Source organism: Leuresthes tenuis, unplaced genomic scaffold (genome assembly GCF_036924035.1).
Source record: "Leuresthes tenuis unplaced genomic scaffold, fLeuTen1.0.hap1 SCAF_12, whole genome shotgun sequence".
Lineage (NCBI taxonomy): Eukaryota > Metazoa > Chordata > Actinopteri > Atheriniformes > Atherinopsidae > Leuresthes > Leuresthes tenuis.
The window spans coordinates 14424328-14447008 of record NW_027325366.1 but is presented as its reverse complement, the minus strand read 5'-3'; the positions used below and the strand labels follow the sequence as shown (position 1 = coordinate 14447008).

General features: G+C 39.9%; 1 protein-coding gene across 2 annotated transcripts in view; it reads left to right on the top strand.

The window, feature by feature from the left end:
- The window catches only part of plekhm3 (pleckstrin homology domain containing, family M, member 3), a 52425-nt gene that overhangs the window by 8266 nt on the left and 21478 nt on the right, over positions 1-22681 (top strand). For both annotated transcript variants that reach the window (XM_072396560.1, XM_072396561.1), the window contains exons 3-5: positions 5191-6300; positions 17198-17343; positions 18345-18538. In XM_072396560.1, coding sequence (XP_072252661.1) covers positions 5191-6300; positions 17198-17343; positions 18345-18538 — 1450 coding nt within the window. The remainder of the gene's footprint in view (positions 1-5190; positions 6301-17197; positions 17344-18344; positions 18539-22681) is intronic.

The following is a 22681-nucleotide window of genomic DNA, read 5'->3' as shown; positions in this document are numbered from 1 at the left end:
CTGCGAGAAGCATGCACACCTCCTCCTTCTCCTCTTTCTCCTCCTCCACTCCGATCGACCGCCCATTCACCGAAAAGCTTTCTCTGCCTTTGAGAGGCTTTTGGAGGACAGAAGTCCTGGACTATTTGTGCTGCGGATCGGGGCGTGTGCTGTACTTACGTTGAAGCATCCTCAGAGAAAGCAATAATGATAGAAGATGATGATAACTTAAAATGACACAGCTGTGCTGTGACGGCCCGTATTCAGGCAGAGAGCCTGACTTACACACACACACACAACACAGCACATTTGTTTGTGTGTTTTGGCTATCTCAAGGCCTAAGGAGATCCTAAGGGATCCTGAGGGATAATAGCCTGTAATCCTGTCAGCAAATGGACTCAAATGAGGCGAGAGAAGAGGCAACCCAATTACCCAGCCCCTGATACTGGCAGGATTATTTAGTATTAGCATATGTGTGAAAAGACATCAGGCTGTTTAGTTTGGCTCAATGTGTATTGAAAGAAGAGAAGTAGGAAAAGGACGGTAATAAGCAGAAGGCAAAGTGATTTAACTCAGCCTTGCCGTGTCTCTTTATTCACATAAATAACAAAAAATAGGGCTGTTTGCCTTTGCATTACTAACAGCTGGGGATGTGTGTGCAGTAAATGGAAATAATAATCACTGTTTTATATAAACAATATACATATACATCTATATAACCCAACCAGATTTAATGTGAAGCTTCAATTTAGGTTCCTGAAACTATCAATTCTTATTTCACTTCTATCTAATATTCAAAATGTAAACAAAAAGGACAATTTTATGCCCATAAGCTAAACAAATTGATAGTAAGCCACAGGTGACAATAGAGACATGAAGAATAAGAATATTCTTCTTCTTCTTCTTTTGGCCTCTCCCTTTTATCAGGGGTCGCCACAGCAAGTCGATCTCACATCATCGATTTGGCACATGTTTTATGCCAGATGCCCTTCCTGACACAACCCTCACCATTTATCCGTGCTTGGGACCAACACTAGAAACACACTTGCTTGTGCTCCCCAGTGGCTGGGCATGAAGAATAAGAAAATTAAACAGAAAAATTAGCAGCCACCATAAAAAGGTGGCAACATTGTACAACGCATGAATACTGGAAGTGGCTCTGGTCTGTCAGACTTTTCAGATGCACATGTCATGGAGGTATACTAGTAATTTAGCATGACTTTGAGATTAAATAAATTGGACCAAGCAGAGATGGACTTTTTCTATTGTATTGAACCATGGATAGTAACCCAGTGGTATAGATAGGTGAACTCCTGCCAGATGACGCATTCAGACACATAATACAGAAAAGTTTAACCTCTGTTGTTGATTGTGTGCATTAATAGCCAACATATTTGGTACTGGATAAAAACTGACATTGCAATATTCAGTTTTTACTGCAATATGTATTTATTTTGTGGAAAAAAAACAGAAATTACAGGAAAATATAGGAATGCCTTAAATGTATATGTTTTGCATTAAAGAACAGCAGTTTAGTGCTGTAAGGTGTCTTCTGACACGAGTTTGGAGGTAGAAATTAAGTACTTGTTTTATCATTCTACACAACTATCGATCAACATGTCACAATGGTTTATTTGTGGCTTTGAACTCCTCATGATCATCTTTGTGTTGTAGATTTAAAAGCTAAAACAGATCACTCGTTTAATATCAAATATTTCCATGAAGCTGGCGCTGCATTTTCTTTTGTGATGTTTTTGAGCAACATTTTTTACTTTGTTTGCCTTTTTTTTGACATTGCATTATACATTTTGACGGCCTGCAATGTAACCACAACACCTGAGCACCTCGCATTGTTAATTTTTGAAACATTGCGCTACAGTATCCCCCATAGTGTGTATGCTGGCTGTGTGCTGTCCACAAGTCAGATTTTACTTCATAACCCTATTCCCGTCCTGTTGACAGGGACAAAGTGGCCAAATCGAGCTAAATCCCCAACTTGACTCAACTGTGCATATGACCTCGCTGAATGTAGGTTTATATATCTTAATACTATCTAAAACTGACCTTTTTGAATGTGAAAATTGATTCACTGAATGAATTTATCGTTTACCATTGTGTTCCTGGGGGTTATCTGTAATTTGATATCCAGGAAACAGAAACTCCATGTTAGATTTGTTAAACAACGTGTTATATTAAGTAGAAGTTTGAAATGTCATTGAATTGAACACCAGAGCGTTAGTTGGCATCACTGAGAATGACATGTTAATTCGGTTTGAAAGCTTGTACATGTCTATTTGACTTTTTCTTTGTTTGATGTCAAAACCTACGAGGTAGACGTAACAACTAATTCAACAAAGCAGCTTTCCTCGTCACAATGCCCAATTCGCATCTTGACCCTCCCAAGCGTGAAGACCGCCAATCAGCTCGACTTGTTTCCAGCTACATTCATTTGCATATTAATTTGTTGCTTAAGCAAAAGGTTTGTTAACATGCAGAGTCCATGACCTGCAGTGGCACCTTGTCTGCCGCTGTTTTGCTAAGATTGATGAGACAATGCACTTGCCAGCTTTGAATTAACCAGAGCTTTGAGTTTTTTCATTTTTTTTATTTTTCCTGTTTTCTAGGTGAGTGATCCAGCACATTAAAGACACCAAATGTGAATTCTGCCACTTAGATTGTGAATGGTGGGGGGGTTTGCAATTAAATCAGTCAGGTTGGTTTAGAGGTTGAGTATCAATTATTGTTATTGGCTTTAAACAAACCCAGCTGTCCAGTAAGTATTTTTTTTTTTTAGGTAAAATGTCTCAGTATTGAGGATTAAAATAGGGAATAAACACATGCATATTACAACTAAATACAAGTATTACAGCTAATTCAGTGTAACTCAGTGCTGAAGTGAAAACACTAAATTTACATAACATAGATACAGAATGTTTTTTTTACTTTGTAGTAGATGTTTTCATGTCTTTTGATCTCTTTATGTACAAACGAGGGCAGATATAGACAACAGAACAGGCCAGTGAAAAGTGTAAAGCCTTGATCTTTTCTAGCGCCATATTAAGTCCTAAAATTTCTTCTCTTTGTCACGAGTTTATTCACATGACTTGTAGCTATTATTATCCTGTTCTGTACAGCAGATGGTTCTTTCTGTTCTTTTACGGCGTACCTTCAGCAACTATGAAATCTTGTAACTTTGTAAGTAACTTTGATATCTGCCTCTCTCATTCAGTATTACGCCTCAGACATTTCCATTATACCTCAAAATGCATATAAAGTAAGGGTGTGTATATTTCCCTCAAAAGACGATTTGATTAGTATGTAAATACATGCGTTGAAATATGATGTATTTTCAAGCAGGCACATTCAGTTCAATTTGATGAGATGTGATCTGTTAATGATAATTTAATATGTATAGTAATTTTCCTCTGTAATGGAGGAGTTATTTCTATAATTGAGGCAAATTATAATTATATAACTACAGACAAGGGAGTTGAAGGTATTTTTGTGACGTTTGCTCATTAAAAAAAAATAAAAAATTCTTAAAGATCTTCCTTCACTTCATTCTTTATGCTTATGAGAAAAGTTGGGTACACATTTGTTGGTAGAATACTGTTCAGTTGGGATCTGTTACCGCAGCTGAAATGTATGTACTGTGTAATGTCAACAAAGTCTCCAGCCTCTGCAAGGTTGTAAACAGATGCTGATACGGTGATGTGGTGGTTAGCTCTCCGGGTATTCCGGCTTCTGCCCACCATCCAAGAACATGGATGTTAGGTTAATTGGTGACTCTAAATTGTCCCTTTTTAAAGTGTGAGTGTTGATGGTTGTGCGTCTCATTTGTCTCTGTGTGGCCCTGTGATGGACTGGCGAGCTGTCCGGGGTGTACCCCGCCTCTCGCCCAATGACAGCTTTGGGTAGGCTCCAGGCCCTCCCCCCGCGCCCCAGATTAAGTGGGTATAGAAAATGGATGTATTGATGTTGTGGTTACCTTTGACCTCGGCAAGTTGTATCCATGCTGAGGTTCAATATCTTTGTCTGTATCTGGTGTTGTTGTTCTTGTGTCTTTGTGCTAGCTGTAGTTGCTGCATTGTTCACCATGACATTACATTAGCTGAACGTTCAGATCTGCAGTGTTAATACTGTATGTTGTCAGACTTTTTTCCAGTGTCTTTACCTTGCTTTTAAATCCTAATAACTTCCAGACATTGAATCTCTTTGTGCATTTTAAACCATGTCCGCGCTAGTTGTCAGACACGTTTTATGTTAACCTTATTCAATAACATTTTAAAGATAGAATCACACTTTTGACTGATTTATGCCACATTTTATTCGGTTCCAGGGGTCTGCATACTGCTGTATGGGCATCTTCAGTGTTAAAATTGGGTTCTTACTCTTATTTGTTAGTCTCTATAATCCTATTACAAAAGGATTTATTCAGCTATTCAGTGAAAAAAAGATTGTTTGTAGGATTTTATTACAATCCTATTAGTAGGTGCTACAGTTGAATCTGATGTTTAGTAAAAATTAAATACATGTTATTTGGGCGAATAGAAGTTGTAACTTTTTATGTATGATTGAGTTATGGCTTTCCACAAAACATACATACTCCCCTTAATATTTAGTGAATTTTTATAGTCTGCAATGCAGAACAATACGTTAAGAGAAATTATAAAAAACAGAACAGTACATAGGCCCAAACTACAAACAAAAAATGTATATAAATGATTATAGTTATAATAATGTTAATAGTACTAAATATACATATGCACAACACATTAGACTCCAGGCACTACTAGTGCAGGGAAATCAAAGCTTAGTTGTGGGGTGCAGGGAGCATGGGTGGCTGAAGAGGGCAGGGTAGTACTTAGTCAGCGGTGACAAAATCCAGCTGAATGGAAAGACATGATCTATAAGGACTGGAAAACTTGCCACGAAGGGAATGTTTGATTTATTTTTTTCCAGTTTCATGAAGGATAGGGTATCTTTTATCCAGCAAAAGTGAGAATGGAGATAATCAGAGTAGCGCACCTCACGACCAGGGGGAGAAAAGTTACAATCTCAACAAAATAGAATGGCAGTGGGTTGTCACTGAGCAGAAGCTCTAACTTTCTGGTCAGTGAGAAGGACTTTACAGAGATTATAACAGCTGATCCTGAACACACATATGTGACTTATCTGTGTCTCATTTCTCCTCCTCTGTGTCTGTTGTAGCTAATAAAGGCAGCAGTAGCAGTGTGGTGAAGCAGGCTGAGATGGAGCAGCGTGAGGGGCCCCGGGGCCGCTGGGCACCCTGCTATGTTGAGCTGACTTCTTGCGAGCTCAGGCTGTACATTCTGGACAGCAGTGCCAACCGCCAGCTGGGCACCGCCTACTCACTGTCACACTGCCAGAGCGTCATCTCACCAGCACCCTGCAGCCAGCCCAATCAGATCAGCCAGCCTGCTGATCAGCGCACGCTCCAGGCTGTGTTCTTCAACAGCACACGTCTCCAACTGAGGGCAGCCAACCAATGGGAAGCCATGGAGTGGAGAAGGCTGATGTTGGAGAAAGTGCGGGCAACCAGACCTGTAAGGCAGGAAAATCACCATCAAAAGACCGGGGTAGAAAATCAGCAGATCACCAAATATCCTGCACCCACGTCACCTTCCTCATCGCGCTCTCCGTCTGGGCTTGACACCAGACCCAACTGCGACAGTGACACCCCTATATCAGCAGAGGCATCGCTCTCTTGTCAGCCTAATTCTGGTCCCGTGAGCAGACCCACAACCCTGCCTCTGTTCACCCAGCGCTGCCAGGATGTCCTCAAAGCTGGTGTGCTTCACCAGCTGATGGATCAGAACAACTGGCGGGCCTTCACCTTTGTCCTGACAAGGTCTACTGTCCAGGCGTTCCCTACCGAAGGGCGTGGGACTGTGTCCCAGCCTGTCCTTCAGTACTCCCTTGCCTCCTGCTTGGGTGTACACTATGATCAGGAGCGGGAGAATGGAGATTTGTGGACCAATAAAGGGGAATTTTTCCAGGTTGTTTTCCCCAAAGAGGTACTCAAACTTCGAGCTGGTGATCACCTCAAGGCCCAGGAATGGGTGGAGGCTCTTCAGGACACTGTGGCAGCACAGAGGCCTGCACAAGAAGAAGGGAGAGAATCAGGTAAAGGACTTCCAGGCCTCCACGGAGTGCTGCTCAGATCAAAACCATCCAGGGACAGGAGGCAAAAGGAGGCCCAGAGAGCCAAGCGACAGTCTGTCACCACCAGTTTCCTCAGTATTCTCACCTGCCTGGCTGTGGAGAAGGGGCTCACAGCTCAAAGCTTCAGGTGTGCAGGTGAGTGGCCATTACAAACAAACACATGCATACTCACAAAAAATGGCTAAGAATAAGTAGATTTAACTCATACTTTTCTTTAGTGCCCTCTTTTAATTAGTCTCTGCAACACTTACAGCACAAATTTATACACAACCATTAGAGAGTCGCAAGTGACCTCCTAAGTGACTCCTGGAATATCCTGTTTTTTTTCTTTGAAACAGTTAATAATACATTCACCTTCTGACCCTGCTCAGCTTGTGTTGTCTCTTCATCAAAGAAGTGAGAATGCTCCTTGAAATTCTCAGGAAAGTAGACTGGACCCAGCCTCAATTTACACTGAAAACAGTGAGAACAATATCAGGGCGGGGGGGGGCGCTGCAGATGACACCCACTGATTGTGACAGAGGAGAAGGGTGCAGTCCAATCAATTCCATAATTCTGATGGGTCAAAAAGTTTCTGGAGTTCTCTTTTTACTTTTGATTTGAACACTGGTTCCATTTGAAATGAAAAAGTTTTTTAGGCTTTTATTACTATTTTTTTTTTTCGTGTATTCATGTGTGGAGGAAGTGAAGGAAGATACTTGCGGATTGCTGACAAACTTTCTGGCATTGTGTGCCTAAAAAATGGGATGAGGTTCACATTATTATGAAACACTGTGTCCTACTCTCAGAAATTATTTGAACCTCTATGTGAAGGTGTCATAAAAAAGAATACACTGGTAAATTACGAGTGTAGTAAGAAGGAAAACCGCTGTCTCTGTTCTTTGCGTTTTCTTTTTTTACTTTGTGTATGCCCATTGTTGCTTTTTAAAACAAAACAAAAAAATCAGAACAACAACGAGCCTATGCACTGTTTTTTTTCTGATGTTTTCCTGAGCTTTCATGGCCTTATACTGTAACGTCACATTGAGCAACAACTCTACTTCATCATTTGTCCACACAAACAAATTGCACTTGTCTTTTGGTTGTGAAGTTTTCACCAAAGGAGGATTGGCTCACTTGGCACGCTCAGAATGTTTTGCACTCGTATTTATATTAATGTACACGTCATCACCAGCTTCTGGTCCAACATGACAATTTCAGCTTTTGTGGAAATTTCGGCATTCCCATCTGGATGGACGCATTTTTTTCAAACGGAAGGGAAAACATCCATTTAGAAACATTTCCAGAGTAGTGTAGGTGAGGCCCAGGACAGGGTTCAGAGAATCTGCAGAAAAATCTGTACACAGAATTTCTTTTTTGGAATTAATGGACACATGTCTCAAGAGCAACAATCTGACTTATCAGTGTTTTCATATTATATTCATGACTGTACTCTTAAAATTAGGTTCCTTCTTACAGGCTGCAATTTTGTGAGGTGAAGAGGTGAGAATTGCTACATTTTGCTCATACTAAATACTGAGAAGCAACCAATAAACTGATGGGAATAGGTGCCATTATCAAGAGCACACTCCTATAGCTGCTCAATATACTTCAGAGTACTTCAATTTTATCTTTTGTCCATAACGTGATTCAACAGCTCGAAGAAGCACCTTTAGCTGCAGTAACTTGTAGTAATCATTTTCTGTTTGATATTATTAGTGTTTTCCTATTGTTGTATAGGATTTTTTCTCTCTTCTTTACAGTGTGGCTTCACTTCATTGAGGTTTGTGGGAATTCATTTGCAGCTTTCTTAAGGTCCCACTGCAGCATTTCAATCAGGTTGAGGTCTGAACTGTGACATGGATCATTGTCCTGTTGCGTGATCCAGTTTCAGCCACGCTTTAGCTGACGGGACAGATGATTTCACTTATGACTCTAAATACTTTGGTATACATAGGAGTTAATGGTTGGATCAATAACATCAAGGTGCCCAGGTCCTATGGCCTAACCCTCCACCAACGTGCTTGACAGTTGGTATGAGGTGTTTGTGCTGATATGTTGTTTTTTTTACTCCAAATATGGTGCTGTGCATTAAAAAAAGCTTCAATTTGGTCTCATCTGTCCAATGAACGTTGTTCTTTGTAACCCTAAGCTGTGCCATTTTGTTGTTTTTTGAGGGAAGAGGTTTTCTCCTGCAACACAGTTTTAGTCGAAGATGTATCTCTTATTTTTTCTGAGCATTGGTCTAATCTTTCTGAACTTTCTGGGACGTCCATTCCTAGGAAGATTGGAAACAGTCTTGAATGTTTTCCACTTGTGAATAATCTTTCTTACCGGAGAAGGAGTCCAAATGATTTGGAAATAGTCCCAAATGGATGGGCAGCAGCGGTTGCTTCTCTATGAGATTTGCTGATGTCTTTCCTCCTTGACATTGTGATAAAACACACCTGAATGCTCCAGACTAGCAGACTGCTTTTATACAGGTGCTCACACCTTCTGATAATTAGTTAATCAAGTGCATTTGATTAGCAGTAGCTGGCTGCTTATTCCTGGAAAGATGTACCCAGTTTTTACACACTGCTTCTACATTTTGGCTCAGTTTTTATAGAATAAATAATGACGCAGTGTAATATGTCATGTGTTGTTGTTCATCTGAAGTTGTATTTTCCTTATTCTGAGACTTGGTAAAGATCAGATGATTTTTTTTTTTTATGAAAGTGAATATAAAGAGGGTGTACTGTCTTTTTAACTTGATTGTATGTTAAACTACAATATGAAGCTGTTTATTGGCTGTATTTCAGTGTTTAGTTTGAGCCTTTTTTCAGATTGGGACCAGTACAGCCCCTGCCTGCTTTATTAATATTCCTGTTAGTCTCCATACCATACCCTTGGACAACCCCTTAAATGGCAGGCGGTGCTTTTACTCTCCCTGGGTGTGAAACGTGGGCTTCCTCTCACTCTCTGAGGAGGGCTGTGAATAATCACCGCTCCCCTCCCCTTTTATGTTTAACAACTGGCTTATTAATGCAGGTCTGTTTGAAAGGACAGCTGAAACAGGAACAAGGATAGAGGCCGTCTGGGGGCAACTGATGATAATTGGTGGGTTTAAAGCACCGGCGGAGAGGAAAAATGGATGAATGAATGAATGAATGAGAGCGAATGAAAGCAGCCTGGGGATGCTACAGTGGTCAGCTGTAAGCGTGGTTGTTTGTTGGAGGGGTTTCAGGGTAGAGCTGGATGGACAGGACAGCTGGATATGTCCATTTTCTATACAGAGCACAGCTCTGCTCACTCATTCTGTTTATTCCCCTCCTATCCTCCTTTTTTCTTTCTCCTTTCACCAGTTCATTCATGCTCATAGCTTTTCCCTCTTTTTGTCTCTACTTCTCCTCTTGCCCCCCATATTTATTTAGCAGTTTCCCTTCTTGGCTTTCCACAGTGTGATTTAGCAGGCCCTGAAAGTGTGTTAAACCATGTAAATTCAAGGCCTTAAAAATATATTCTATTTCTACATGGCTTTGTTAAAGGTCTTTTGTTTCAGCATTTTGATTTCCTTTTTTTTCTGTAAGAAATCAATCTAAAAATTGGACTCTCAGTGGCTTTAAGATCTTAATCTTAACATTTTACTGTTTTTCTTCACCATTCTTCCCTTGCTCTCTCCTTTGCTTAGTAGTGTTCCAGCCTCTTATATTGGTACATTGCCATTTTTTTGTGTTACATTTGTTACAACTTGTTTGGTAATGGACAAAGATACATGGCATAGCATGCTGCCACAAGAAAACCTGGTTAAATAATGAATAATTGTGAGGTTTTCAGCATTTATCTACAGTGTTGATGAACAATATCAAACAAAGTTTTTCTCATTTTGTTATGCTTCAAATTCATGTTAAGTCTTTATTTTTCTTCATTTTTCAATATACAGACATTTCCACAATGGCATAGCAAAAATCGGCTAATATAGTAATTTATTGAAAATAAAAGGTTGGAACTCAATAACTGAGCTCTGTTGCGTCTTTCACTTATTAATTACCACGTAATTAGCACTATTCCTGCAGTCAAACAGTGATAGCAGCATCATTCTGTGTGGATGTTTTTCTGTAACATGGACTAAGAAACCTGTTTTGAGTGTCATTGGATCGTTGCCTGGTATCCTCTGATCAGAAGTTTTAAAGTCCTTGCGGGTTCACAGTACAGGAGTGCCAGAGGATTGCATATGACAATATTTTGTGCAATACGGCAGGTTCTCTCAACTGCTTCTCTCTCAAATCTTTCATGATATTCCACGCTGGAAATATTTTTTAAAAAGCGTTGGTGTTCTTGGCAATAGTCAACCACATTCTGCGCAGTTTCTTGATCAGACTGTAGTTTCTTCACCATGCTCTTCATCATGTTTGTTGTATGTTTTTTTTATTCTCCTTATCTAAGTCTCACCCTGTTGTGTCCCCTGACTCTGTCTCTTGTGTCCTTTTTTATTGTTGCTCCTCATTCACCAACTCCTACCCCGCTGACTGCCCCAGAATATTAAATGTGCCTGACTGGGATGTCTCCACAAGCGCCACAAATCATATTTTAGAGTCATTCACACATATTGAGTGATAGCCGCTGGTAATTACAGATTTGCCTCACTTCTGGGGTGTTTGACTACAACCCTCAATATTAGTCTAGATGTGAAAATTGGCCCTGAATTCTTGTGAACCTTGCTGTAGGATCGAGGGTAAGATGGATGCTGAAAAATATGGAGCCATCGTGGTTGAAAACCTTTTCCAGAGTGCTCAAAATGTCAGGGTGAGTTGAACAAGAAAACACAGAAAGTCCTGGAATAACTCAGCAAGACTCTCGGCCTGAACCCAGTAAAGCGTCTATTGACTGAAATTAAAAAGGTTGTCTGGCTCAACTTCTGCCATAAAGAATTGGAGATACATCTAAAGAAGAGGTGTGCTAGGCTTGTAGGATTGTTCTCAAGAAGACTTGAGCTTGTCATTCACCCATTTCACACACCAGTTTCAGCCCTTTGGCAAGTCAGAGTTTCCTCAGCGCTCCATCAGTGTGTGCAAACATGTGGCATGCTGGCATTGCAAAATCAGCTGAGTGACAACACAGCTGCTGGTTAAAGCACTGTGTGCGATACCGGCATATCCTTCCAAACAAAGACTGTTTCGTCTGTGTAACGACCTTGTTTGCTGACTCAGGGACGCATCAACCGAGACATTCCTCAATGCTACCTTTGTACTTTTGCACGACACCAATGTCCAACGAAGGCGCATTTGTCCTCGCTTGAAAGTCAAATGAATACTGAACTTTTTTGTGATTTACAAAAAAAAAGAAAACGACAAAGAAAACTGTTTTTGCTTTGCTGTTGTTGCCAATTGTGTGTGATGAGGGAAAATATTAGATTAAAAAAAAAAACTAGAAAAAGTGTGAAAATTTGGACAGGACAGTGCAGATAAAAAACACACGAGGAGATATGGGAACAGAAGATTCTGAACCAAACAATTGATTCTGGTTGTTGTTTAATTTTCAGGATTTGATAAGTATACCAATATACAAACTGATTTAAGGTTGTAGTCCTATATTATTAACACTAATATTGACCTTCAAAATCCTAGTTTATACTAAACATTTAATTTATTTCCCTTTGTTGCTTTGAAAGGAAACCTTCTTTAAAGAAGACACTCGTCTGTGCATGATCTCTTGATGGTTGCGTCGGCAATGCCTAATGTTTAACATGCATCTTCTGTTTCCACTGTTACTTCTTTGAACTTGTTTCAAGTCCACCCTTTGCATATGCATATGCTACTTCCATACATGTACATATTGAGTGATTGGTTATTTAACATGAAAATGCTAAATGTATTCAACTAATTACATATGGGAAGGGCTGCATTTTAGATTCCTTTTGAAGGAAATGGCATTCGTTTGAAGACTGTGACTCCCCACCGCCCCATAACCTCTTGCCACACACACGCTCTTGCACACATGTTGTGAAGAGTGTGTCCTTAGGATTGGTGGCCCCTGTTGTTGCATTTGAGCACATTCTCAGGCCCCAATGAACCACGTGGGTCTGTCGGACAGTGGGTGGGTTGGGGGGGGGTGAAGTGCGAATCAGTAGGTATGAGGGAACTGAGAAGGTAAAAGAGGTGGATTCACATCAAAAGATGGACAGTTTCTCTACAAAAACACACACACACACACTATCTTACTCATAGTACTCTCCATTCGTTCACATTTTCGTTTGATTGTTGGTCGGTGTGAATGAGAAACATCAAAGCTTGAGCTTCTCTTGTCTTTTCAGTTTTAATTCACACATGTGCATGACACACACACACACACACACACACACACACACAGAGGAGAGTCCTGTCAGAGGTGTGGTGGTTTGAACCAGCGGCGGGCAGATGAAAGTGTGAGTCCTCTTTTTGCCCTGATGTCATCTCTCTCTCTCTGTCAGTATCTCTATGTCTCTCGGTCCGTGTGAGCAGGTCAAAGTGACCCTCTCACCACAGAGAGCCGCGGTACAATCGGTGGACCTTTGAGCTACGTTTGAATTCCCATTCATCTTTCCCTCCGTCCCTCTTTCTCTTCATCCCAGAAAGACGCATAAAAGATCAGAGACGAGTAGAAAGCGCAGTTGTTACTCTGCTGCAGAAACTATTCATAGTTACCCTGGAGTTTAAGAAAGTAGACTTTATAGAATAGGTTTGGGGAAAAAAAGGAGGGATGTTATCATTTCTGAAAGTGGAAACTATAGTCTAAATTTAGTTTACTAAAGTGTTAAAGAGCTTTTCTGCTCAAAGCGCTACAAGTACAGTCCATTTACCATTTAAAGCTTAAAAATGATTGTATGTGTGTCTTGCCTGCAGGTGCTTCTTTAGATCTGAAGAAAAGTTCTTCACTGCTAACAGATTTTTCTTATCATATTGCAGGCACAAGATACATTTCACCATGATTTATTTTTTCACCCACAAATTTAAAATCATACAACAACCGCCTCAACATAAGCACCATTCTCTCTGCTGTCTCGCTAGCTGAGTGAGCTGCACTGACATATGGATGACTAACAGCCTGCAGAGGAGATCCGAGTAATCTAATGCGGCAAAGTAACCCCCAACATCAGTAGGGTTCTCTCTGTTTATTCAAGATTTATTATTTTCTGCTTGTTGTGAGTTTGACCTGGATCAGTTCTTTATTTGATCCATAAACTTTGTCACTCCATCCTTTGTGGCCTTCAATTGCACCCCATTTATTTTCTGTGAAGTTTCATACTGTGCAGAGGACCTTACAGAGTGCCTCCGCTGTGGTAAACATATTTTTGCGGCCATGTGTTTGTACGTGTGGGTGTGTTCTCCTCTTCTGCTCATGATATAGAATTTGAGGTTAAGGTTCAAGGCTGTTTTTCAGTTTGCGAATGTTTTCATGCTTCTTACGTATGTGCCTTTTGTTCCTGCGGTCCCAACAGCAGCAGACCAAATTTGGGGCCACAGTTGGCCAGAAAGCTGGTCTGGTGGTCAGCTGCTTCCTCGAAGTGACACAGTGTTTCTCAGACTGTTAACCATCTCCCCAGCCTGCTGCGTTCCAACCAATGGACTGTGGTTTTTTTGAAAGAGCATCCACCCCAAACAACAGTATGAGATCATTGCTGTAATTGACCTACCTAGATTATAGTTGCACATATGTTTTCTATTGTGAGCACCTCTGCAAAGATAAGAATTTGCTGTCCTTTTTTGGGATTTAAACTATTAAGCAGTACTTTAATTGAAGGGAATAACGTATATGAAAGTTTTGAAAATGGGTGTTTTTGGCTGTGTTGGTGCCATGATAGTAGTGCTGTCAGGTGGTCGCCACTAGGACAAAAGCCAAAAGAGTTGACCCGGTCTCCTAGACAAATCCCAAACTGATTGAGCACCTGTGGGATGTGCCTCGACAAGCACTCAGAGGCCCCAGTACGCAAACCTCCAGACCCAAAGAGTCTACTGCCAACACGCTGGTGCTAAACACCACAGGATACCCCAACCAGTCCAGGGTTCCACATCATGATTGGTTAAAAAAAAAAAAAAGAGGAACTCTGTGATTTTATAAAGTTGGTTTTAATGTAATGGCTGATGTGTCAAACTCAGCCAATTTTAAAAAAAAAAACAAAAAAAAAACCTGCTTTTATAGTCTTGACTGCTGCAGTAAAATCAACTTTAACTAATAAATAATCATTTAAAAAAAAAAAAAGTATTTAGTTGTTAGTTGCAGCCACAGTTTAGTCCACCTATCAGTCTGTGTCTCTGTGTTGAACTCCAACTTGAGTTCTTGTTTTTGTTTTTATGGTCAGATAAAGAAGGAATTCAGCTTTGAATGCTGATTACACCATTGTCTGTGTTGCTCAGACATCAGATTACGGTCTATGACAAAAAAGTAGTTGGACTAACTTCTCTTCTATGGTCTGCCTTCATCTTGTTTGATCTCTCTTCTTCTCCTCTGTGCGGTTAGTTCTTTCCTCTCATCTCAATAGCTGTTTTTTTTTCTCTTTCTTTTTTAGTCCGTGTTGTTTCGTGTTTTAGACAAACACACCGACACATGTCCTTCTACTTCCGACTTTTCTTTCTTTTTTTGGCTAGCCTCTGCTCTGGAAACTTTGATAACAGTCTTGCATATCTCTTCTTCTTGACCTTTCTTCTTTGGCTGTTTTTCTCCAGGCTCCATGTCCTCTAAGATGGTGTGGATAAGGGACACCTGTAGCAGCACTTCGACACTCAATTGTTTTGGTGTGTGTGATCATAGAGCAGGTCCGGGTGTTTTGGTAAAGGACGAGCTTTAAAGGGCCTGGAAGACAAAGCAGTGTGGGGAAGCTATCAGGCTGAATAGAGCTGAGGATCTGTTTGTCTTTTAGATCTATCTCTTTTTTTTTATTCAAGGCTGCTGTGTTGTGACTACCAAAAAAAAAGGACTAGAGATTGCTTCAGATAAATCTGGCTGGTAGTTTTTTAGCAGAAGTGAATAAAAGATCAACTAAATTGATCCTACATAATGGACACACGTGGGGTTTAATGAGTTTCAGGGTTGAGGACGGGACAACCACGGGACTTAGTTATGTCTATAAAATTTCAAAATCCCATTTGTTTCTATGGATATATTCTAAAAGATGGATCTTTTAAAAAAAAAAACAGATAAAGTCTAAAAGGATTTTGCTGCAAATGTAGCAAAAGGCAAATGTGTTTAGATGTTGATGGACATCTACAGTACTGCAGAGGAGTCTTGAGCCATCCTTCATTTCTTTATATTTTGCTTCCAAGCAGCCGGACTTTCTTGTAATCTTTTAAAGTGGTCTTTAGCAATAGCTCTCCAAACTTTCTGAAGGTCTTTCAAAGTCTTGTCTTGGGACATTGGCTGCATTTTCTCTCATTTTCAGTCTAGTCCTGTTTGTTAAACCACTTAACACTGACCTGTGAATTATTCAAGCATAAAAAATACCAATGTTGTCTTGTTTAAAAATTCTAGTCTACAGTAAATTAACAGTTTCTCAAAGTGATGAACTTGAGGACCTGAGATATGTATCTGGACATTCAGGTGATCCATCTCCGTTGAAGCCTCCTGGAAATGGTCTCCATGGAAGGGTGGCTGTCAAGAAGCTTTTCTTAAGTAAAGGAAACAGGGAGAAAAGGCTGAGGCATGCCAAATGACTCAAGAACTGGGCTGAAAATCAATGGCAACAGGCCTTATGGAGTGATGAATCCTCCGCAGAGCCCGGACATCAATATTATTGAAGCTGTGTGGGATCATCTTGACAGAGAATGGAACAAAAGGCAGCCAACATCCAAAGAAGAGCTTTTAAATGGCTTTTAAGAAGCCTGGAGAACTATTGCTGAAGACTACTTAAGTACTACTACTTAAGTACCAGGAAGCTAAGAGAGGATTCAGGCTGTGTTGAAGAATAAAGCTGCTCATGCTTAGAATTGTATAAACTCTGATACTGCCTTAAAAACTTTATTCCCATTTCTGTGTGTGTTTGAATAAATTCCTGTTTTCCTTGTAATATATAAAGAAACAGTGGGTGGCTCAAGATTTTTTAACCAAAACTTCAAATCTTGACACACGTACATGTTGAGATACAACTATTCATTCAGTTTCCACAAAGAATTAGACAAACATTCATAAATGTGTTTATATATGTGAACAGGCACAATGACTTTCATAAAGTGAGGGGAGTGGCGCCGCTTTTGGCTCAACTGTCACACTTCTGCATGGTTTTGCTTCCTTTAAATGTAAAAGAAACAGCTGTTGGCCAACTGCACGTTGTTCCCGATGAATAAAAATAGAAGCGAGACAACTTGGTTGGAAAAAGTTAATGTTCAGGTGTTCATTGTCTGCAGACTGGAAAACTTTCAACACGCTCTATCAGTTATCCATATACATTCAGGATAAGGTCTAAGATGACTCAAGAAAACTTTGGAAAGCTATGAGCATGAGGTAAAAGTAAGAGAATCAATAAAAGGAGCCACTGCTCTGCTTACTCATTCTAACAAAGCTCACTTTAGGGGCTGAGTGTTACTTTGTTTTATGTCTGCACAATCCACTCTACAATCTGCTGGATTATCTGTGTGTTTTCTATTTGTCATGATACAACGGATTATCTTGCTGGGGTCGAAACTCCTTTTAAACTTCAGCTGTCGTGTTTAATATCTAATAGGCTTTCTCGGCTGGATTAGTGTGGTAGTTAGTGAGCGGCAGTAAACTGGCATATATTAACACAAAGTCATTCACTTTATAGCCTTTGTGTCATGGGTCTTCTCTTCCTGCTTCTGCACACTGTTATCATCAAGACCTGACTTGTGTAATACTTCAAGGCTAATAAGACTGAATAAACAGAATTTATAGATATGGGGACCTCCTTACTGAGGCCTTCAGCTTGATTATATGTTAAGTGTTAAGATTAAGATAATTGTTTAGTTTAGATGGTTTCTTCATGATAACAGTCATTCAGACACAATAGATGCTCTTGTTGTACCACATATATGTCTATTACCAAGTTTTAAGCACACACATGCTAACCCAGTGATTTTCTCCTCAGGTTGTCAGCGTCCAGTTGGCCTATCCAAAGGAAAGGCAAAGGTCTGTTATTACAGCGGCTGGTACTACTGCCAGAGCTGCCATCAGGACAACTCTTTCCTCATCCCAGCTCGCCTGCTGCACAACTGGGACACCAGTAAGCACAAGGTGGGAAAGCACACATGCATATATGAAAATACTCAAGTTACCGTAAATTCCAGACAATGGAGCGCACCTGAATATAAGCCACACCCTGTCATTTTAAAAAGAAAATCCATTTTGTACATGTATAGGCCGCACTGGATTATAAGCCACGGGTGTCCACGTTGTAATATGAGATATTTACACAGAAAGTTGTTAGACGTAAGGATTTTTAAACGTTTAACTAAATGCGTATGGTAAAATAAACAAATACTGCAAATGCTTTTTTTCCCCCAAACAGTGCCTGTAACACAGGTGGTTTTAACTTAAATACCTATCGTTAACGCACAAATACGTGGTGTAAATACTTTATTTTTTTCTAACGATGCCTGTAACACGGCTGGTTAAAAATAAAAAAAAAAAAGACAATAGCCTACCCAGTAAAGTCATTGATCACCTTCTCCATTTTCCTCCTGCGCACTAAAACCATCAGTCATCTTCTTCAGTGTCTGAATTGAGCAGCCTCAGAACTTCGTTCAGTCTCTTCGTTGCCGCTCTCATCTCAGATTGTTCGTCTTTAAGTTAAGCTGCATCATATGCATTTCTTCGTTTGTTTTCCATGTTTAGGGTGATTATAAATTACCGATTTACAATCATTTAGTAGTGTAAGTTTGATTCATCGTAGAATTTCATTGGACCGCTACTATTCGTTAATTTTATTGGTCTTTTTTTTTATGAAAAGAAAGAAGAAAAAAACAAAGCAGCGGCTTATAGTCCGGAATTTACAGTAACTGTGTGCTAGCTCTTTCAGCCTTGGATGGACAGAAGTATTATAGAGTAAATTACTGTTCCAAGTTTTCCTAGAAGTTTTTCTTCTCATTCATGTCTTCATGTCTGTGCACTAAGTACTTTAGACTTTTGTTTGGATTCTTCAGCGCACTTCATCCATTACAAGCAAGGAGATAACAGCTTGTCCCTTATATGTTGTTGCTTGTTGGTGCATTAATCTAAACTGCATGCTCCTCCAGGTGTCGAAACAGGCCAAGGAGTTCCTGGAGTTTGTGTATGAGGAGCCACTACTGGACATCCAGCAGCTCAACCCCTGCCTGTATGAACACTGTGAACCTCTTAGCACAGTTCTGCGTCTCCGTCAGCAGCTTCAGTCACTGCGGGCCTATCTGTTCAGCTGCCGAGCAACCGTTGCTGAGGACCTACGGCGAAGGTATATTTGCTTTAGTTTTGTAGTATTGTAGTATTTTTTGGCTTTTGATGTCTTAAAATTAACCAATGTCTCTTTGCAAAAATATTGTCATGCGCTATGAGCAGTATTCAAAAAGTTAACATAAGTCTGGGCGGCCATGGCTCAGTGGTTAGTGGGTCGTCCAATAACCGGAAGGTTGGCGGTTTAATTTCCACTCAAAAAAAAAATTATGGGTGAAACTAACAGCTGGATGGGTGTCAGTCCACATCCTGCCCACTGCTCCAGTCTGTGGCATCTGCTCCATGAGTGTGTGACTCTGTGCATGTGTATGTGTGTGGCAACAAGTGCCAACCGAGATGGGTTAAAAGCACAGGACAAATTTCATGTGTATGCATGACAATAAAATCTGATCTTAATCTTAAAAATAAGTCAATTATCCTCATAAAGTAGATTTTTGCCTAAAATGCACAACACAACAACACAAATGGCCACAACTAGAATCAGTCATGAGTTAAGCATCCATAGTGATAGTCTAGTCTGAAAAAAAGAAGTAAAACTAGCAATAGACTACGCACACATACTAAATGTGTCATGTGAAGGTTCACCTGTAGAGGTCTGAAAATAAACAAAGGTTAAGACAGTCGGTCTAAATATTTATTGCTTTAGTACAACCACAAGTAAGAAAAAGTTGGGATGGGATGGAAAATTCCAAAAACCATTACAAAGCCAAACAAAAAAAACATGGATTCTTACATTTACGTTGACTTTTGTTGCTCTGCAAACAGTAAGTCATTTAATTTCCTAACACACATCCTACAGGCCTGCAGCACACCAAACTACACTGGGATAGGGGAAATTTGAGGATAGTAATAACGTAAAAAATGTTTTTATTTTTAAACGGATGATATCAACAGACGACTGGAAGGAAAGCACAAAATAGCTGTTTAGTAATAGTTTATTGATAATATGTTGTTGTACATTGTCAGTCATCTAGGTCATAGTAATCGTCTCGAAGATGTTTCAGCTCTCATCCGAAAGGCGTAATCAGTTCTAAACAAGTGTTTTAGAAGAGAGGTGGGATGTCTTCAAGATCCAAGAAGAAGTCCAGTTGCCCTTACTCAAGCGCTTACAGTTTATTTATAATAGTTTAGTCTATAGAGGGGAATAAAGAATAAGTGTAAACACTGTGCTTGTGACAGTTGGAATCATCCCCTGCTGTTGGCTTGTCAGTAGTCAGTGAAGCTGCACTGCATACATGTTCAGATGCTTTAAAAATTTGTCGTTTTGTTTTGGCTTATAGGGCAAAGTTTGGATGGGAGTGTAAGTATTCTTTCCATTCCCAAAAATTATAAAATTTATGAAAAAAGTAAAAGTGGAAGAAACTGTAAGAAAGCAAAAGAAGGGGCAGCTCTTTGTAGGCATTCATACATGCGGTAGATGTTGTGCGTGCGCAGCACAGCAGCATATGGTTTATGGCCTTACCAAATCAAATAAATATCTAATTTAAATGATTTATCTAAAGGTGTTTAAAAAAAAATTATTACAATTTGGTTATCTTCAGAACTTTAGCATTTAAGAGAGTTGTCCAGGCATAAACTCTGTTACATGAGTTGAGCTTGGGTGGGTCTCCTCCTATGATGTGCATGTGTGCCTGAGTTCATGTGTATATATTGCCACAACTTTTATCTTCATGCATTCCTGTGGTTGTGTTTGTGTGGTGTGTATAAAGATGTGTGTATATATAGTGTATGTGTGATGGTCAGAGGGGCTGATTGTTTATCTGAGTGCTGTCCCACGCTGAAAGCCCTGTCTGTGCACTGATGGATGCCTCTTGACCGGGTCCAGGTCACTTATACATTCTGACCTGACTGAGTATTTCTAAAGGAAGATCAGCAGATGGACTTTGATTTGATTGCCTCTGTTGTATTGGATTTTTAACATGGAGTCATAACAATTTGAATGTCAGAGTCTAACTTCTTTCAAAGGACTCTATTTCATCATTTGTGTTTCATCAAGAGCTAAAAGAGTCAATGCACATGAAATGTATCCTTTGGTTATTATTCGTTGAACAGATAATGCAAGAAGTCTGAATTTGTCATTTGGGTGGTGAGAAACTGTCATTTAAGAAAAGACTTAAATGATTTTCATGTTAGGTTATGTTTTGTTCTTTGAGTTAGACTTGATGAGCCAATAAACATGCAGTTTTTTGGTCTGCAAATTTCTCACGGAAACGTCCAGATAATGTATGAATATCACATACATATATATATATATATATATATATATATATATATATATATATATATGATTGGAGACTCATCAAACTCATGAACAACAGCACTGGTATTTCTAAATGAACCATGTTGCGAAGCAGAGCAGCATCACTGCGTTCTGTGTTTACTTCTGTCCCATTAACCAATGCCGGCCAGTGCCCCACCACTTCCAAACACTGCAGGATTGATGAGGGCCGTGGCGCTAAAACCTTCCTGAAGTCATTAGTCTACTTCAGGGACGATCCGAAAAGCGGTATCTATTGCGTACAGGCAGAGGTCTACACAGCCGAACACACACAACCACACGCTCTAAAGCTTTAAAGTCTGCATGGTAGAGTGTGTGGTCCATGCAGCATTTCTCAAACCCTGAGAGGTTCTGCCAGGCAGGTTAGCACATATAAGAAAATTGTTGTGGTGTTTTGGTACAGTGCAGCATATGGAAAGAACAAAGATTAAAATGGAGACAAATTTAGTGAGATGTCACTGAAGTATAGTTATCCTGGAAGAGGCTGTGTTAATCTAACACAATAATGTATTGGAGAACGAATGGTAGTGTCCGTGATGCCCTCCGTCCTTGTTAATGAGGGGATTGCTGTCAGGAAAGAGCTTTTTTTTTTTCTAGCATGAAGTCTTGGAGCTGATTGTCCGCAGCCTCTAGTTGGAAAGGAGAGCCTGAAACCTGTTACCTCTGTGGTAGCAAATAAACCTTTGATCAACTTAACATGTGAACTTGGGATGGTTATTTTGAGTGACTTTTGAGGTTGACTAATCAATCCAATTAAAGTCTAAATCATTAAACTAACAATCTCCAAAACGTTTTTTTGTTCCAGTCATTTGCTGTCATATGATACAACAACCATTTTTCGTTGTCTTTTCGTGGGGTCTTTTTGCTCCTGAAGTGTAACTGTTTTGTAAGTAATGGAGCTGGTTGAACTGCAGTTAGCTTGCCTCATCCTGCATAACGTGCATTCGACTTTGTTGTCCAGTTGAATGAAATATCGTTTTGTTGCCATTGCCGACATCTGCTCGAATCTGTTGCTTCCGTAATAGGTGCAAACTCCGGCTGAAATGGACACGTCTCTGCACATACGTCTCTTCCTGCCCCAAACAAATAGTAGTCGATTCTTTTAAAAAAGAAACAGAAAAAGAAGTTGACTGTACGCGCCGTTCCGATTAACCGACTAATTGATTAGTCTTGCACACCCCTAATTCGGATTGATAACCATTTGTTGTTTTTTTTTTTTGTCAAAGTTGAGAATTAGACTTAGTGAGAATTAGACTTGCAGTTAAACTATTGATTGATGGTGATTTTGATAAGATTTTGTTGCCGTGTGTTCTGCATTGAGAAAGTGCTCTAATAATACAATTGGCAAACTTTATATAGATTGAGTAGAAAGGATCTTGTGCAGTATATGCTCGACATGGCTTTACACATGTTGTACGTCTATTATGAGGTGGTTTAGAGGTTTTTGTACTTGCTTATTAGTTGCTGGTTATTAACAGATGCTGTGGTGCTTTGTGTTTACTCGCATCTGCCAAGGTGTCACTACATTTTGAGGGATCAGTCTATGATGATGGATTTAATCAACACACAATCAACAGTGCGGTTCAACCTATCTATGTAATCAGTTCCAGTCGCTGTCCCAGACTGAACTGTAGTCATAATTCTAAGTGAGTAATTGCACGGCCTGATACACATAACTGACAATGTTACTGAGGGTTTTCACAGAGGAAAATCTGTGTGGAGGAAAATCCTTAGATGCATATATTCATGATTGCTGTGCAGTTTTACTTTACTTCCTTTGGGACTCGCAAGATCTCAGTTCACTCTTTTATCGGCCTGAATCCACTATCATCTTCTGCTTTTGGCAACAGGCTGTGTTCCCCTTGG